Source organism: Anabrus simplex, chromosome 5, assembly GCF_040414725.1.
Source record: "Anabrus simplex isolate iqAnaSimp1 chromosome 5, ASM4041472v1, whole genome shotgun sequence".
Classification (NCBI taxonomy): Eukaryota; Metazoa; Arthropoda; class Insecta; order Orthoptera; family Tettigoniidae; genus Anabrus; species Anabrus simplex.
In genome coordinates, this window is record NC_090269.1 from 55137484 (window position 1) to 55153650 (window position 16167).

Here is a 16167-nt window from a genome sequence, read left to right on the forward strand (position 1 = left end):
ATTAACTCATATAGCCAGGTAGTAAAGTCCTTTGATTTTTACTGACATATATGTAGTGCACTTTATTTTAAGGCATGAAACTTCAGAATATCTTGACTTCATCTGACAACAATTTGCTGTTTACCACTTCCTCTCTTCCAGATAATTACTGATATTTCTTACCTAATATAGGTGCAATGCTCCCTTTAATGTCATGACTTTCCTTCTTGCCCCATATGCAGAAATTTTGCTTGGAAGTTGTTACGTCTTTGTTAGATGTTTTATTTGGCTCATGTTTCTTGTTACCGTGGTTTGGTGGACCAGCAGAGGTGAAAGAAGGTGCTGGGATGAATAGGTCTAACTACAAAGTCAAAGTTAATTTAAAATTTTAACAAAGGTTATATTTTGAGAAGAAACAACAAAATTATAACAACTTTTCACTTGGTAAAATAGCAATTTTGGAAACAAGACTTAGAAAGATCCAAGATTTCAGAATTTTAACACTCTTGGGCTACAAGCCCTAGTATTATAATTTTGAGCTCCTAGCTCAACTTTTACAGGTGAGCACAAATTGTTCAAAGGGCAGAAAGCCCCTAATCCCTGGAGCACTTGCTCCCAACTTCAAATATCAGGCCTCCCAGAGGCACAGTTACCACACTAGAAAAGAGCTGACACGCTCTCAGGTTTTCAAGCCTATTTAAGGCAATACCAGAAACTTACAATTATTTGCCATCAAGGCACAACTTACAAAAAAGAAACAGGGGTATCTTGTACCCAACCTACTAGGCCTTAGCAGAAAAGAACAGGTTAAGTAAATGGCCCGAAACACCAAATTGAATGGAGGTGTGTACTTGCACTCCTAAATATGTATTCTTAAAACCTAAAAGGCACTAAGCCGATGAAACAGGGGCTATTCCCAAACTATGGGGGTGACTCGAGTAAGAATAATTTAATACATTACGGAAAGGAAGAAAACCAGTTACAAAACGTAGTCACCTCAAACCAATATGAAGGGGAGCTCGAGAAGGTAAATCACTCTCTATCCCCGAATTACAGTTACAGATTTTATGAAATTTTCACATTAGCCGGCAGAATTTACATTTTAGAGAAGTTGGTTACATATTAAAGTTTCAGACCTACCCCTCGGATTAAACTGCGGAGCTAGCAAGAAATAAAGATGTTAAACGGCCATTACCTTGCTGAAGAACTGCTGCCTGCTGAAAGAGGCACCTCCCGCCTTCTGCTTCACCTACACACACTTAGTTAGATGTTGATCAAATGGCCAAGAGACGTGAAAATCCGCAGTTTATAAACCCTCGGGGAAGGTTCGAGACCTTTCATGAATAATCAAGCCACACGCTCTCAATTTTATTGGACCATACAAAATTTACACTCAAAGTCGAAGAAGAAATCCAGGATTGGTCGGAAATTAATTACAAAAATTAGCGATTGGCTGGATTCAAAACTGGCGGAAAGAAAAGATAAATATTGCCAACCCAAAAAACGAATGAACAAAATTTAGTAAAGAAAAAACTTATGAATACAAAATTTCTTCAAAAAAGTTCTTTCACTTCCCACCAGGGTGCATGATCATAGTTTTTGTAGTGACATCTGTTGTTGAAAGTCCAAACTTCTTGATAAAAGGTAACCAAAACATGTTGAAATTCACACAGTCCTGAAGACTTCACAATCACAAAATTAAGGTAGTGACATCTTCTGAGTAAAAGTTTAAGGAGGTCTAGTTCCAAGTTCACTGTTCTTCCAGTAGAGGAGGTTTTATTGGCGCAAGATTTAAATGTGTGGCGTAGAGGTGTACCTACCGGTACAGTTCTAATGACCAGTCTGGTATAAGAATATCAGAACTTCAACAAATCAGCAGCTTCACCACAATTTTTTCATTTTTGTGTTTTCAGTTTCACTTTTTTGCTCCTACAGTCACTTCTGAAATAATATAAATTCATCAGAGTAGAGCACTGAAACATTTTCAATAATAGATTTGACCACAGGCTGCACAACCAACGATATGTAACTGTGTTATTCTGATGAAGCCAACAGCTGACATATTGCGAGACCAAGGTGAAGAGTTTAATGCAAAAATCATTTATACAGTCCCTATTATTAAATTGTTAGTGGATCAGTCTTGTTGCGAATGCCTATTTATTGTCAGTTTTAAACAGCTAAATTTATGTTTAATTCAACAGACACACGGGCTTATTTATAATGGGAACCGACCATTTGGGATGCATTTAAATTAAATTAAATTAAATTAAATTAAATTAAATTAAATTAAATTAAATTAAATTAAATCTGTATTGAAAGTTTTGTTCTCTATGTAGGTTGTTGGTACCTGTGTATTTGATATGTTTTATATTTATGCACTTTTATTATAATAGCATATTTAATTTTGTAGTTATTCACCAAATAGTCAAAATAAGTACAGTACGATTCAAGCTCCATATTCCCCAAATAAATTCTGTAGCTCTCACTATGTTACTACACTGTTAGTTATTTGCCATCAAGGCACAACTTACAAAAAAGAAACAGGGGTATCTTGTACCCAACCTACTAGGCCTTAGCAGAAAAGAACAGGTTAAGTAAATGGCCCAAAACACCAAATTGAATCAGTTAGCTGGTTTGTTTACCAAATTTAACTTGACTGTCATTTTATGAAACTTAACTCTCTGGTTATTGGATCGAAGATATCCTGCACTTTAAGAGACAGTGTCTCAGTTGACTCTGATTGAATAAACATAATTTTGTGTTGAGAATTTTAAACTCTTTATCATTCTGACCATCTGTGTTTTTCTATTCATGAGTATTCTCCTGTGTTTCAAACACCACTTTTCTTGTACACAGTGAACAGTGATATAATTATTATCTTTCATGTCCAGAATCCATGATGTCCATAGAGATTGATTGATGCTTTGTTAACTATGTTCTCATTTGCAAGAAAATTATCTTCTTGTGTGCAGGGTTGACCTAGATTTGCACAAGTTGGCAAATGCTGGGAATCTAGAAATATCTGACTGGAAGACAGGGTGTTTTCTCTTTCTGGGAGTATCTCCCTGTTGCTTTAAAATGCTTTTGCATTTTAGAACTTATGTATGGAACTGGTTTAAAGTATTCCATAGGGAGAAGACAAATTGTGTCCTGGTGGTAGATCTTTCTTGAGTGGAACAATGGCAGATTGATTCGTGGCTCTCCATTTCTCTAGCCCTTAGCTTCCCCACTTCTTTCAATATGTCTTGTTCTTGCCAGGAAGCTTGATGAGTCTAGATCTGGCTCTTTAATAGCCATACAGTTGGTGTCAAGGGTCTGTCTCGTGCTTCTTCCTCTCTGCCTCTGCAACAACTTCTCTTCTTATTGTGGGTGGACCGAGCTCGATAGCTGCAGTAGCGTGAGTGCGGCCAGTATCCGTATTCGGGAGATAGTGGGTTCAAACCCTCCTGTCAGCAGCCCTGAAGATTGTTTTCTGTGGTTTCCCATTTTCACACCAAGCAAATACTGGCCACGGACGCTTCCCTCCCACTCCTAGCCCTTTCCTGTCCCATCATCGCCATAAGATCTATCTGTGTCAGTGCGACATAAAGCAACTTGCAAAAATATTGTGGGTATGTAATGCCAGCAAGAGGGTAGAGATAGCTTTGAGGTAAACCATTTGGTTGAGGGCTGTGTCAAGCTGCCTTGCATGAGCTGATGCACCCCATGCAGGAGCAGCATACTCAGCTGTAACAAAACGGAATGCCCAGGTTGATTATATGAGAACTGCTGGTTGTGTTTCCCATGTTTTCCCAGTAAGCTTTTGCAGGAAATTGTTCCTTTAGTTCTTGTTTGAAGCAGTGTGGCCAGAATGTAATAATGTATCCAAAGTAACCCTGAGATATTTTGTATTGAAGCAATGTTCTAGCTGCTGACCATGACAAGAGAGATTCAATTTCTTCCTCAGTTTCCAGTAGTATAGATGGAATGAGCAGACTTGGTTCTTTGATGTATACGGTATCAGGAAGTTGTCATAATAGTTTTGGATTTTGTCAAGAAACTAGCAAATTGAAGATTGTTAATTATATGCTTACCTGTTTGATTTGCAGAATGTTCGAGATCACCTGACGGCATGTAGCCTTGCTGGAATCCTGCATGAATGCGTTTCTCCTAGATCAGGTACTGTATACTGTACATGTTTTTGAATATTTGGTTTTTAGTACGCAGATATCCGATTGAAAACAACTACAATCCTCGCCAATTGTCAGAAGTATCAATCCAGCGGATTGCAGTTTGTTGAATAGTGAAATCAATCTAATGTGTAATAACTTAAGAAGAGACATGTGGTGACCTCATGGTCCTAGCTGAATTTAATAACTCATACTAGACTCTTCTTTTTCATATATCCTGTCTGATTCCTCATGATGAATTCATGTTCTCTTCTAACTGTGTTGGTATGTTCACAAAATATAGGTCTTTCATATTGTAGCATACCATGGTTCATCACTTTCTTTAACTATGCAGGGTGGAAATATATTCTCCTTGTAGGTGGGGGTGATAGAATACATCCGTGGTATCTCCTACAATCATAAGAGGCAACTAACAGGGGTACCCTGGGACCTCTCAACTTGGAAGTATAGGTTGGTGACCATGGGTCCCCTTAGCTAAGCATAACACTGAATTCACTTTCTTGTGCCCATCTCCTTGCTTTCATCTTTCCTATCTCCCATTGTCCTCCAAACCTGCTGATGATCAATTTCATCCTCTGATTTGTTTAAGAGATGATGGTTGCCCAGTTATACTTTTTCTTAAAACAGTAATCACCACAACCACAACCACCCAGAAATGTATGGGTATGTTCAAGCATTGGTACGTTATAGGGAAGCAGTAAATTAGCATCAAATTTAAAGTAGCTACCGTAATCCAACTGATGTTACAGATCCTCTGGGATCCTTCACTACCTGTATAGGGGCAGCCAAATGAAAACCAAACACCCACTATAACGTGATAATGGAATGGTTTTGTTCAAAAGTAAAAGCATTAATACATTTATCCCACTGGGAAACAAGATGATCAATTCCAGTTTTGTAGAAAGAGGTAGGTTGCTGATGGATCTGCTGCCTTGCACTTCCTTGCCTTTCTTCATTACAAGTAATCATATTCATATTGGTCTGTATTGTATATATACGAGTATAACTTGAGAAAAATATGTAGTTTTAAGCACCTAATCAATATGCAACACTATATTCTGACGAAATTATTTATGAAATAATAGTGGACATGTTTTGGCTCTTGGAGCCATCATCAACACATAATCACGTCAAACATTTAAATTTGGAAGAACATAGATGTGAGGAACTTTTTTAACATTAATATAATATTGAAAGATGTATGGAAGCAGTAATGATATTTAAGATAAATAAAAATAAAATATAGGAGTTCATTGATGGCTGTATGATGCTGCAGGGCATCATGTAATAATCTCATTGAGAAGAATATACTTAGGTGTAAAGCTGTTGCATCAAATGTGGCATCCTCTTGTCAGTGTTGACATCTTCATATGTTCATCGTATCATTTGTTTATATGTAAAATATGAATAGGTTTAAAGATGTTTCTTATAAAATGGAAAAGTGGATTGATATTAAATGATTGGGATGGAAGTTGAAAGTTGAATGTATGTATTGGTTAAAAGAAGGTGTGGGGAGTGGGGGTGAGGGAAAGTTAAAAAATAGAAAGGTAGGGGATATGAAATTGGTATGGATTGGATATTTTTGGTTTGAAGTTGTATTGGAAAAATAATTCCAGAATCTGAGATTTGTGCCACACCTAATTACTTTCATATTTTACTTTCTGATATATTCTTTACGATGTCATAGATCAGTCGATTGTGACTGGTTAATGTTCTGTAACTTGACGTGTAGTTCATCCTGATTAGACAGATGGCACCTCATGTAATGATGGATTGCCAAAGCATTTCTTTCTAACTTATCTCTTATTCTTTTGCTCTTTGATCTGGGGACAAGAATGGCTTGGATTAAAAAGATGGAGGCACTGGGCTACGAGATGATTCTCATCTCTTTCAACTGATATTTTAAAGACATTCATAATTTACCCAGTATGACTCTCTGTTTTGAGTCAGTGTATATGATTACTTAGAATCTATGGATTCTGTTCCTTCAAGTTTTAGGTATTTATCTTATTTTCCTTTCCTTAGCTTGGCATAGTTATGCTGGTTTAGTGTGCTGAGAGATCCCTGTTCTGTATATAATGCTTTTATATATTTGCTGCAGACTTATTTCAGTGTCCTTTCTTTTCTTCACGTCTGCTTCTTATGTATTCGTTCCTACGTAGGGGCGGAAGGTAACACTGATGCATTTGATCCGTGCGTGTGTAATGAGTTTGTTTTTGGTTTATGATTGGAGACCTTTTATATTCTCTTCAGCTTAGACGTCTGGCTTATGTTCTGTAATATGGTTTAATGCTGATGCTGTACGATTCATGTTCGCCTTTATGTGCGATGTGAATATGTCATGTAGCGTGTGTGGTGTTATTTGGTTATAGTGTTGACTGGGTGAGCCTGACCTATATTGCAGTGACCCAGATATCTGATCTGTGTTCTCAGATCAAGCTCATAAGCCATCGACCGACTCTTGTCATGCTGTTACGGTTCTTATCGTAACATATCTTGATACTATATTCTTCTTCTTCTTCTTCTTTTATGACCACATAGGATCACTTTAGTCAGTCCGTCGTTCAGGTCTCTTTGAAGGGATTGTTCGGGCTTTGCGGTCCTCCCAGTACTTCTTCAGACGCTCCGATCTTCGTGCCCTTTCCTCAGTTGAAAATGTGCGTGTTGTTGGTTTGTTTTGTGTAAGGGTAAAGCGGAGGTTTGTATTCTTGAGTTTTGTATTCAATTTTATCTTATTTTTGGTGTCTTCTGTTGTAATATTATAATATTTTACTTTGCATATTTGGTCTCCCCGCGCACGTGCGCACGCGTGTGTGTAGGTATTGTGTGATTATCGGATCTGTGTTATTTTGCAGTGCATTATGGATGTTGCTTTTGTCATTATTATTGTTATTATTTTATCTTACCTTTGTTTGCGGTTTGCTCAGCCAATTTATTTGTCTATTTTGGGATCTTATTCTCATTTCTACTTGTTTCAGTTGACTCATGTTTATTTGCTTCTGTAACTATGGCAACTCTTTTTAACCTTCTTGTGTTCCATATTTGTTCGTTTTTCTGCCGGTTTTACTTCACTGGCATTTTGATTTCTGGGGGATACAGAACTCTTTGGAGATTGTAGGGAGCCATGTTCCTTTTTTCAAATAATTGATTTAAGCCTTGTCTTGTCTGGGGAGCTGTAATAATATTTTTGTTCTTGTGTGAAAGCTGCTACTTTCACCTCCTATTGACGTCTTTCCCATGGGAAGGAAATGCTTTGCATCGAATTTAGTTACCACTGTCTGGAAATAATTGAATATAACTGTGTCACTTTTCATGATACCTGTGTTGCGTCAGTGTAAAATTTCATGAGATTGAGTTTAACAAGCCAAACAATTCGATTGTGATTAAGATACCCTCATGGGTATCAGTCTCCCTGTATCTCCCCATTTTGCATGTTTTGTGCCCACATTTTAATTCTTTTGCCAATCTTATGTTAATAAACCTTATTCATCTTTAATTGATCTCTGCTTTGGGTACATGCCTTTTATACTTTATTTCTTTGGTCTAAGAGGCGGGTTCAGCTCCTGGCAGTTTCTAGCCAGTTTCAACCGGTGCACAGTTATAGGTAGGTAGGTAGGTAGGTAGGTAGGTAGTTGGGTGATGTAGATTTCATTTAGATTGAGGGTTGGGTTTTGATTTTGGTCAATGTTAATAAATAAGTTTTCATAAATATTGAGTAATTTGCCTTTATTACCGTAGTGAAGGGTTTCAGTCCAACTCATTGGCTGAATGTTCAGCGTTGAGGCCTTCGGTTCAGAGGGTCCTGGGTTTGATTCTCGGCCGGGTTGGGGATTTTAATCACCTCTGATTAATTCCTCTGGCCTGGGGACTGGGTGTTGGAACTTGTCCCAATAATTTCCTCTTCATATTCACACTACACTACCAACCGCCACAGAAACACGCAATAGTGATTACATCCCTTCATATAGGATTGGCGTCAGGAAGGGCATCCGGCCGTAAAACAAGGCCAAATCCACATGTGCGACACATTTCACACCCGCGACCACACAGGTGTGGGAAAAGCGGTAGAAAAAGAAGACCGTAGTGAAGAGTTTCCATAACTTGGTCTATTGTAGGAAAGGAATGTCCATAATTAATCATGTGTTTGCTCATAGCTGAATATTTATTATAATTGGAGGTGCTAAAATATTCTAAATACCTTGTTGAAAAGTTTCTACCTGTCTGACGTTTGTAACTGGTATTGCAATATTTATGGGTGAGTAAGTTTGGAAATTCCTGAATATGATCATTTATTTGAAATGTTGATATGGATGTTGAAAATAATTTGAAATTATTATTAATATTTTAAAAAAACAATGATAATATATGGCATTTAAATAAATTAGTGACATTATTATTATTATTATTATTATTATTATTATTATTATTATTATTCACGTTATTCGCTTTACGTCCCACTAACTACTTTTACGGTTTTTGGAGACGCCGAGGTGCCGGAATTTAGTCCCACAGGAGTTTTTTTACATGCCAGTAAATCTGCTGACACGAGACTGACGTATTTGAGCACCTTCAAATACCACCGGACTGAGCCAGGATTGAACCTGCCAAGTTGGGGTCAGAAGGCCAGCGCCTCAACCGTCTGAGCCACTCAGCCCGGCATTATTATTATTATTATTATTATTATTATTATTATTATTATTATTATTATTATTAAAGATGATGGTTGAATATTTCTTTTCTTCTCGTTTAGTTGTGTTATTGAGTGTAGTTTTAGGTTTATTTTTTATTTTATTTCTATGATATCCGTTTTCTTGGGCTATGGTAAAGATTGTTTTTAATTCTTTCTTGTAGTTATTTTTGGAAAGAGGTGTGTTAAAAGCTCTATAGATCATACCATCAAAAGCTGCTTTTTTGTAGGACCATGTGTGTATGGAATCTTGTCTGATGGTGTTGCTTGTATATGTTGGTTTACGATAAATGGCATATGGGAGTGAGTCTTTTTGGGGTTTTGATAGATAAATCTAAGAAATTAAGTGTGGAATTACTTCCTTTTTTCAGTAGTAAATTTTATATAAGGATCTAATTCATTGAGGTAGTTGAGTATAGTGGTACTGGTTGTGATTTGTTCATCAATACTGGTAAAAATATCTCACAAAATGTATCCAGAGAAATATAACATTAATTTTGTTGGTGATCATGTTGTATTCAAGATTATCAATATACATTTCTGCTATGATCCGTGAAGCTGGTTCAACCATGGGGAGACCATTTTGTTGGTAAATTTTATTGTTAAATGTGAATTAGTTGTTATATAGTACAAATTTAAAATGTTAATAAATTCATTAATCTCTGAGGTACTCAAATGGCTACGTTTTTGTAAATAGTCATTTATAAGAACAGTAGTTTCTTTTATTGGGATGTTAGAGTATATATTGATAATATCAAAGGAATGTAAAGAATGTGTAGGTTGTACTGTATATTTAAATCTCTTGTGATACTGCAAAAATCACTGAATTCTTAATACTTGTTTTATTGTTTGTAGATTTTATTGAGAACATTGTATATATATTGAGGTAATTTGTATGTAGGGCTGTTCGCCAAAAATGTGAAAATCACAAGGTGAAAGATCCGGGCTGTACGAAGGATGTTGAAGTGTTTCCCAACCAAATTGCTGAAGCGTAGCCTTTGCCAGATTTGAAGTATAGGGGCGAGCATTATCATCCAACAGGATGACTCTGTCAGACAGCATTCCAGGGCGTTTTGACTTTATGGCGCATCACAGTTTCAGCGTATTTTCTTCATAGCGCTGCACATTGATTATGGTTCCGAGTTCAAGGAAGTTGAAAAGCAGAGGACCAATGTAGTCAAAGAGGGAGGTCGTCATGACTTTACTGGAACTTGTGTGAACAGCTTTGGATTTCTTTGGCAGGGGAGAGTTGCGGTATTTCCACTGTTGGCCTTGCAGTTTGCTATCGGGCTCGAAATAGTGGCACCACGTTTCATCCTCTGTAACAATACGGGACAGACATGCATACTCTTCCTTGTGGTACCACTGCATATGACTTGGACATGACGCCATTCTGTCAATCTTTTGTCCCTCCATCAGTTGATGTGGAACCCACTGCGCACAAATTTTGTGGAAATGCAAGTGATCTTTGATAATGGCATGAACGGAGCCATGGCTAATGCCGACCTGAACATGAATTTCTTCCTCCGTGATTCGTCGGTTTTCCCGGATAAGGCCATCAATCCACCCTATCTCATCAGGAGTGATGGTTCGATGGGTCTATATCAGGCATGCATCGCCATGGCAGATCTTGTGTTTTAATAACCTGTGTGCATGGCTGATTCTAGCATTGTATACCACTTGAGATGTTCTGTTTCGGAGCCATTGTACCACAAGTAGATCTTCAATATGGACAAAAAATGAAATTTATAACCTACCGTTATAGTTATCGAAATACTGTTGAAATGGCCATCATTTAGGTAAACTTCCTATGGGCTGCATCCCTTTATGCCATTAGCTCTTTCAGTTCCACAGTAAGCCATGGTGCAGGAACTTGTGTCCCCTGACTCTTTTTAGCAGGGCGTATTTGTTGTAGAGTCCAATCGAGCACTCATTTAGTTTACCTATTTTATCATCATTGTTGCGGCTGTCAGAATGTGTTGTCATGGGACACCGAATGCATCTTTGGTAAGCAAAATATGTCTGTTTTTGAGAGATGTGTCTGTATGTGATAGTCCTTGGTTTGGTCTTACTGCATTTTAAAGAGTAGGTCAGGTAAATAAGGTCACAAGCTTAAATTCCTGGTACTGATGTCTGACTGTGTTGTAGTACTTTATCATTGTTCTTGACCGTCACTGAATGAAGTGTCATGTAAGAACTGTTTGTATGATGCATAGGGGTCTGTTATATGGCCATATCACATGATGTAGCCCTGTTCAAAAGTTGTCAAGCTTCAGCACTATTGTTGTTTCCTAAGCCATTACCAAAGTCATCCATAGTAATTACATGTTGGTATTGTGGCAAAACTCTTTACAGTACATACTCTGTCTTCCAGATGCCCAACATTAGGAGGTTTGTACACAGTGCAGCGAGTGATTTCTGATATACATGTAATTAATCTCATAATATAACTGCATTGAAGATGATATATTAAAATTATAAAATTCTTTTATTTACAACCACCTATTCAATACAATACAATACAATACACTCATTGAATTATGAAATAATCATGAAGTGTCTTAAATAATGGGACATGTTTCATTCGGCATTGCACATCATCAGCTGTTAATGTACAAAGACTAGGTCAGGGCCCTGAGCTTAAAAATGATCAAAATAGTGTCCTCATATTAAAAGAATAACAATGTCATAATAAAAAGTAATAATATAACATTACACTTAGATTGTAACAAAATATGTACAGATTAATAGCGAGAATTTGTTGTGGAATACATTAAATGATGGTAATCTGTGAAGTTAAAAACAATCATGGGGTTGTTAAAGTAAAACAATAGATATTGTGGTCATTAAAACATACGTCAATATGTGAAGCATGGATTAATTATTGAGGATAGAGTTCCTTCAAATTACGTAAAAACAAGAGTTGAAATAGAGTTCATTAAATATCACGAGTCCAAATTGAACCAGTCAAAAGGCGCATAACGAACAAACTAAGGTTGATGTATGACGTGAACTCCAATAGTTGCGAATTCCATAGGAGAGATGATCTTGATGTCAGAAGGAAATACAAGTTAAACTAATCAATATTCACGCGCTAGCAATACAACCAAAACTGTATGTAACGTAGAACACCAATAATGGACTCATTAAAGAGTAACGACGATTTTGAATATAGGGAGAGTTCTAGCAATCCTTAGGTAAAATAGAGCAGATTATGGCACAAATTGGAGTTTGGAATCCCATGGGACTAGTGTGAGGTGTCTGCTAGCGTTGGCACCTAAGGATTGCTAGAACTGGTTGTAAATAAAAGAATTTTATAATTTTAATAAATTGATTTCTGATATGCTATGGTTATTTCAGGTAGCATAAACACTGGTTTCATATTATATTGGTTGTCTGAACATGCAATTATTTTAGGTTTTAGACTAGTTTTAACGATTGTGGCCACTCCACCTCACTTTTCTAGTGTCCCATCATTGCGTAGAAGAGTGAAGCCCAGTATGTTGAATGCTCTAGATGGGGTCAGTTGGGTGAGGTGGCTTTCAGACAAAAGAGTTACATCAAATATGTCTGAAATTATTTTTTTCAGTTCATGGAAGTGAGCAGACAGAGAATGTACTGTACCTTTACAGTATGTATACATGCTATGTGTAGCAGGTTTCTAGTTTAGAGGGGACAAGAGTTTCCCAGATATGCCTGAGTGCTGCTGGTAGGTCCCTGGTGTGTTACTGCACAAGTCCGCAGTAGATTAGGAGAGAGAGTAGAGGAAACACTTTCACAAATGGTAGGAGAGTTATTTCTAATGTCTTTGATCTGGGGAGTAAGCCTGCTGCTGTCCCGTTGGTTTATATAGCTACAAGCTTAAGACATTTGAACTACAGTAAGCTAAACAAGAATAAATGATAATCTAGTAAACTATTCATCATCATCATCATCATCCTAAACCATCTCCAGTTTCCCGGGTGTGGTATATGAGCCTCCTCCATCTCATCCTGTCCTTGTACCATTCTTCCTCCACCAACTTGTCCCAATCATGACCTCTCAGCTAAAATTGAATGATATGGAGAGAAATAAAATATGGACTAATATAGGAATATAAAGCACACAGTTAGGTGCACTCTGTTCTGTGAATTGTTACACTTAGCTGCTGTCTTTCTGTCCGTAGCAATGCCACTCAGCTCGTTAATTTTAATTTTACTCTCATCTCATTTCTTAATGATAAGTTCCAACAACTGCTCTGGTTAAAATGGAGAATAGCAGCCTTAAGAACTGATAATCTAATGAGATCCTCGTAAATAGTTAATAGGTGTACCTTTCTATTTTCGCTTACTGCAAAACACTTTCTGCCTTATAAGCCAAGATGTGAATTTAGCAATGATTGGCTTAGTTTTCCCTGGAGGTTTAAATTTGACTCGATGACTCCTATTGTCTTACAAATTCACATTCATGCCTATATCCTTAAAAACATTTGCTGAAAGTTTGTCCCTATTTTCACTCACCCTTTCCTGTGCCCTGAAGATTCTAATGTTAGCTCTTCTACTCTACTGTTGCACAGAGTTTCATCTTGCAGCAAATTCTTCCCTCATCTTGCAGATTTCTTTATCCTGGCTCTCAAGTTATGCGTTCAGTTCTGCCACAATTTCAGAATTAAACTGGACAGATTTTTGTAGTTCCTTCCTGATGAGTTCAATCACACTCTCCAATATGGCAGCTAATATCTCTTCAAGGCACTTACCAAAGCTGATGGTTTCATTGAGTGTGCTTTAGAAAATGCTGCTTAATATTAATGCTATCAGGTCTATTTGGTAACATTATTCAAGAATCTATTTTAATCCGTAGGTAAATATTGATGGTTTTTTGACTGAACAGTGTATCACACACTTGTGCACCACTTCGTAAATATCTTAGAATAATTTCTTTAGAATAATACCTTCTAATTCACTTTAACTGAGGAGCTGGTCTTATGCATGTTTGTCACACATGATCATCTCAGATATATAATCTGTAATCACCACACTGCATGCCAAAAGCTGGATTAAATTTGAAAACTTTCTGCAGTGTACATGTGGGGTGAGGGCATATGACACTGTTGGTGGTGATTCATCTTCAGTTGGTGATGTTAAACCTTGAGCAGATCCCTTAGTGTTATTTGACAGGAGTAGGATATGTACCAACCACTACCACCACCACCACCACCACCACCACCACCACCACCACCACCACCACCACCACCACCACCACCACCACCACGTGCGCAGGTCGCCCATGGGTGTCGAATAGAAAGACCTGCTTTAGGATTATGTAATGTTTTAACTATCATATTATTTGACTTATTTTCACTTTTTCATTCTGTGTTTAGATCATTCTGCTTTAAAATGTTTGCTATATTCTTCCTAAAATATGATTATTTTTGTGCTAAGGTTTGAATTGTATATTCTTTGAGACTGTGATAGTGAATCTGGGGGGAAATATTTTTTAGTCAAAACAGTTCAGGTTGATGATAGATTTTTCCAGTGTGTACATTATTAGTGTGTCACTCATGTAGCATTATGATTGTCATCTCACTTGGTTCAGTTGTTCTCTATTAATAAACTACCAACTTTGGTAACATTGTTGCCATTAATGCTATTAATGCTATCAGGTCTATTTGGTAACATTATTCAAGAATCTATTTTAATCCGTAGGTAAACAGCGGACCCCAGCAGTAATCCAGATGATCGCCATGAACACTACCCAGTCACTGGTGAAACTAGTGGTACAGTTACAGGTTAAGGAGACTCATATGGCTGATCTCCTGTTTCATGAGCTCATTTGTGTTCTGGCTCAACTTGCTCAAAAAGGTACTCACTGTAATATCAGTTTCTTATGCTAATACACTCAATTTTACATGCTTCATAATGTTGTATGTATTCACTGTAGAACTAAGTAATTTGTAAATGAAACAACATATGACACCATTACATATTGCACTATTGTGATTTCACTCATTTATTCTAGGATGTAATCAAGGCTTTCTTGACCCTAAAAACTAGACATTATGATATATTACAGCCCTAAGCTAATAAATATCTGTAAAATGTGATTAATTGACAGAGTTCTGTATTCCGCACTTAATAGAAATTCCACCTTGCATTTATAGTTCCAAGAGATAAAGTGTACCATTTTGTAAACTTGACAAATAAAATGTGGAAAGAATTTTTGGAAAATATGAAAGAGGAAAGAGACACTGGAGCAAAACACTGTGCATTTTGAGACTGGCAGTCTGGTGTCATTCAGTAGATAGCTAGAATTCGTATTCAAATTATTTAGATTCTTGTGTAATTCTGCTTCTTGTAGACTAGTTGTGTCTATACGTGAACATCTTTTAAATATCACATGGTGTTTCCAGTGGCAGCATATGTGTTACAGTATTGCAATATGGTATCAATATCATACGACTGTTCTGGGATAGCTTGCTACATCAACAACTGACTGTCTGGACTTGTAACTCGCTTACTGAACTAATCACTTAAAAAACACACAGTAGCTTATGAAAGACCCACCATCATGGTGTCAGTATAACAGCAGCAACACACTGTCGACACATCACTGTTATTAACTTGTGAAAATCTTAACAACAAATGTTCCACCTTCACAATACCATAATCGTCTTTATTAATAAGACTACATTAAACTATATTGGTGATACATGTTTCGTCCCTCTTTTGGGACATCTTAAGTCGCACATAAAATCATTGAAAATATGGTAAGGACACAATAAAATCAGTGGATAAAAGGTCTATGAATCTTGTGGTGCAGCGTAATGGCATCTTGTCAGTCTTGAGTCATAAAATAACATAAACATGAGTACAATGTGAATCACAAAGTCCAGTTATTGCACAGGTTAAAATATCATTGCATGCGTGGAATTGCACAAATGTAATACAACATGAGTGGCTATGCAAAATAAATAAATCATGTAGTTTTCCCAATATTGTGAACATATTGTACATGTTTGTTGACATGTGTACATAAACAGTGCAAGATTAATGCCACATTAAATTAGCTTCTCGTGATGAGTTGAAGAAAGGTGGACTTATGTTGAATGACACAAGTTGATCTTGGCTAATGTTGTTGATGATATGGGCCTAAAAAGGAAGGAAATATAAATGAACTAATGAATAAGTGCAAGGTGAAATGTAAATTGTATGCTCATCTGGTCACTCACCTCCTCACCTGTCCCATGCCGTCCAGTTCACATCAGGTGTTGAAGCTAACTTTTTATCCACTGATTTTATTGTGTCTTTCCCGTATTTTCAATAATTTTATGTGTGACTGAAGATGTTCCGAAAG

At 36.9% G+C, this 16167-nt stretch overlaps 1 protein-coding gene across 4 annotated transcripts in view; it reads left to right on the forward strand.

Moving 5' to 3' along the window:
- LOC136873738 (cytosolic carboxypeptidase 1) overlaps positions 1 to 16167 on the forward strand; it is a 762457-nt gene that overhangs the window by 261700 nt on the left and 484590 nt on the right. For all 4 annotated transcript variants that reach the window (XM_067146906.2, XM_067146907.2, XM_067146905.2 and 1 more), the window contains exons 4-5: positions 4068 to 4137; positions 14520 to 14675. In XM_067146906.2, the coding sequence (XP_067003007.2) occupies positions 4068 to 4137; positions 14520 to 14675 (226 nt within the window). The remainder of the gene's footprint in view (positions 1 to 4067; positions 4138 to 14519; positions 14676 to 16167) is intronic.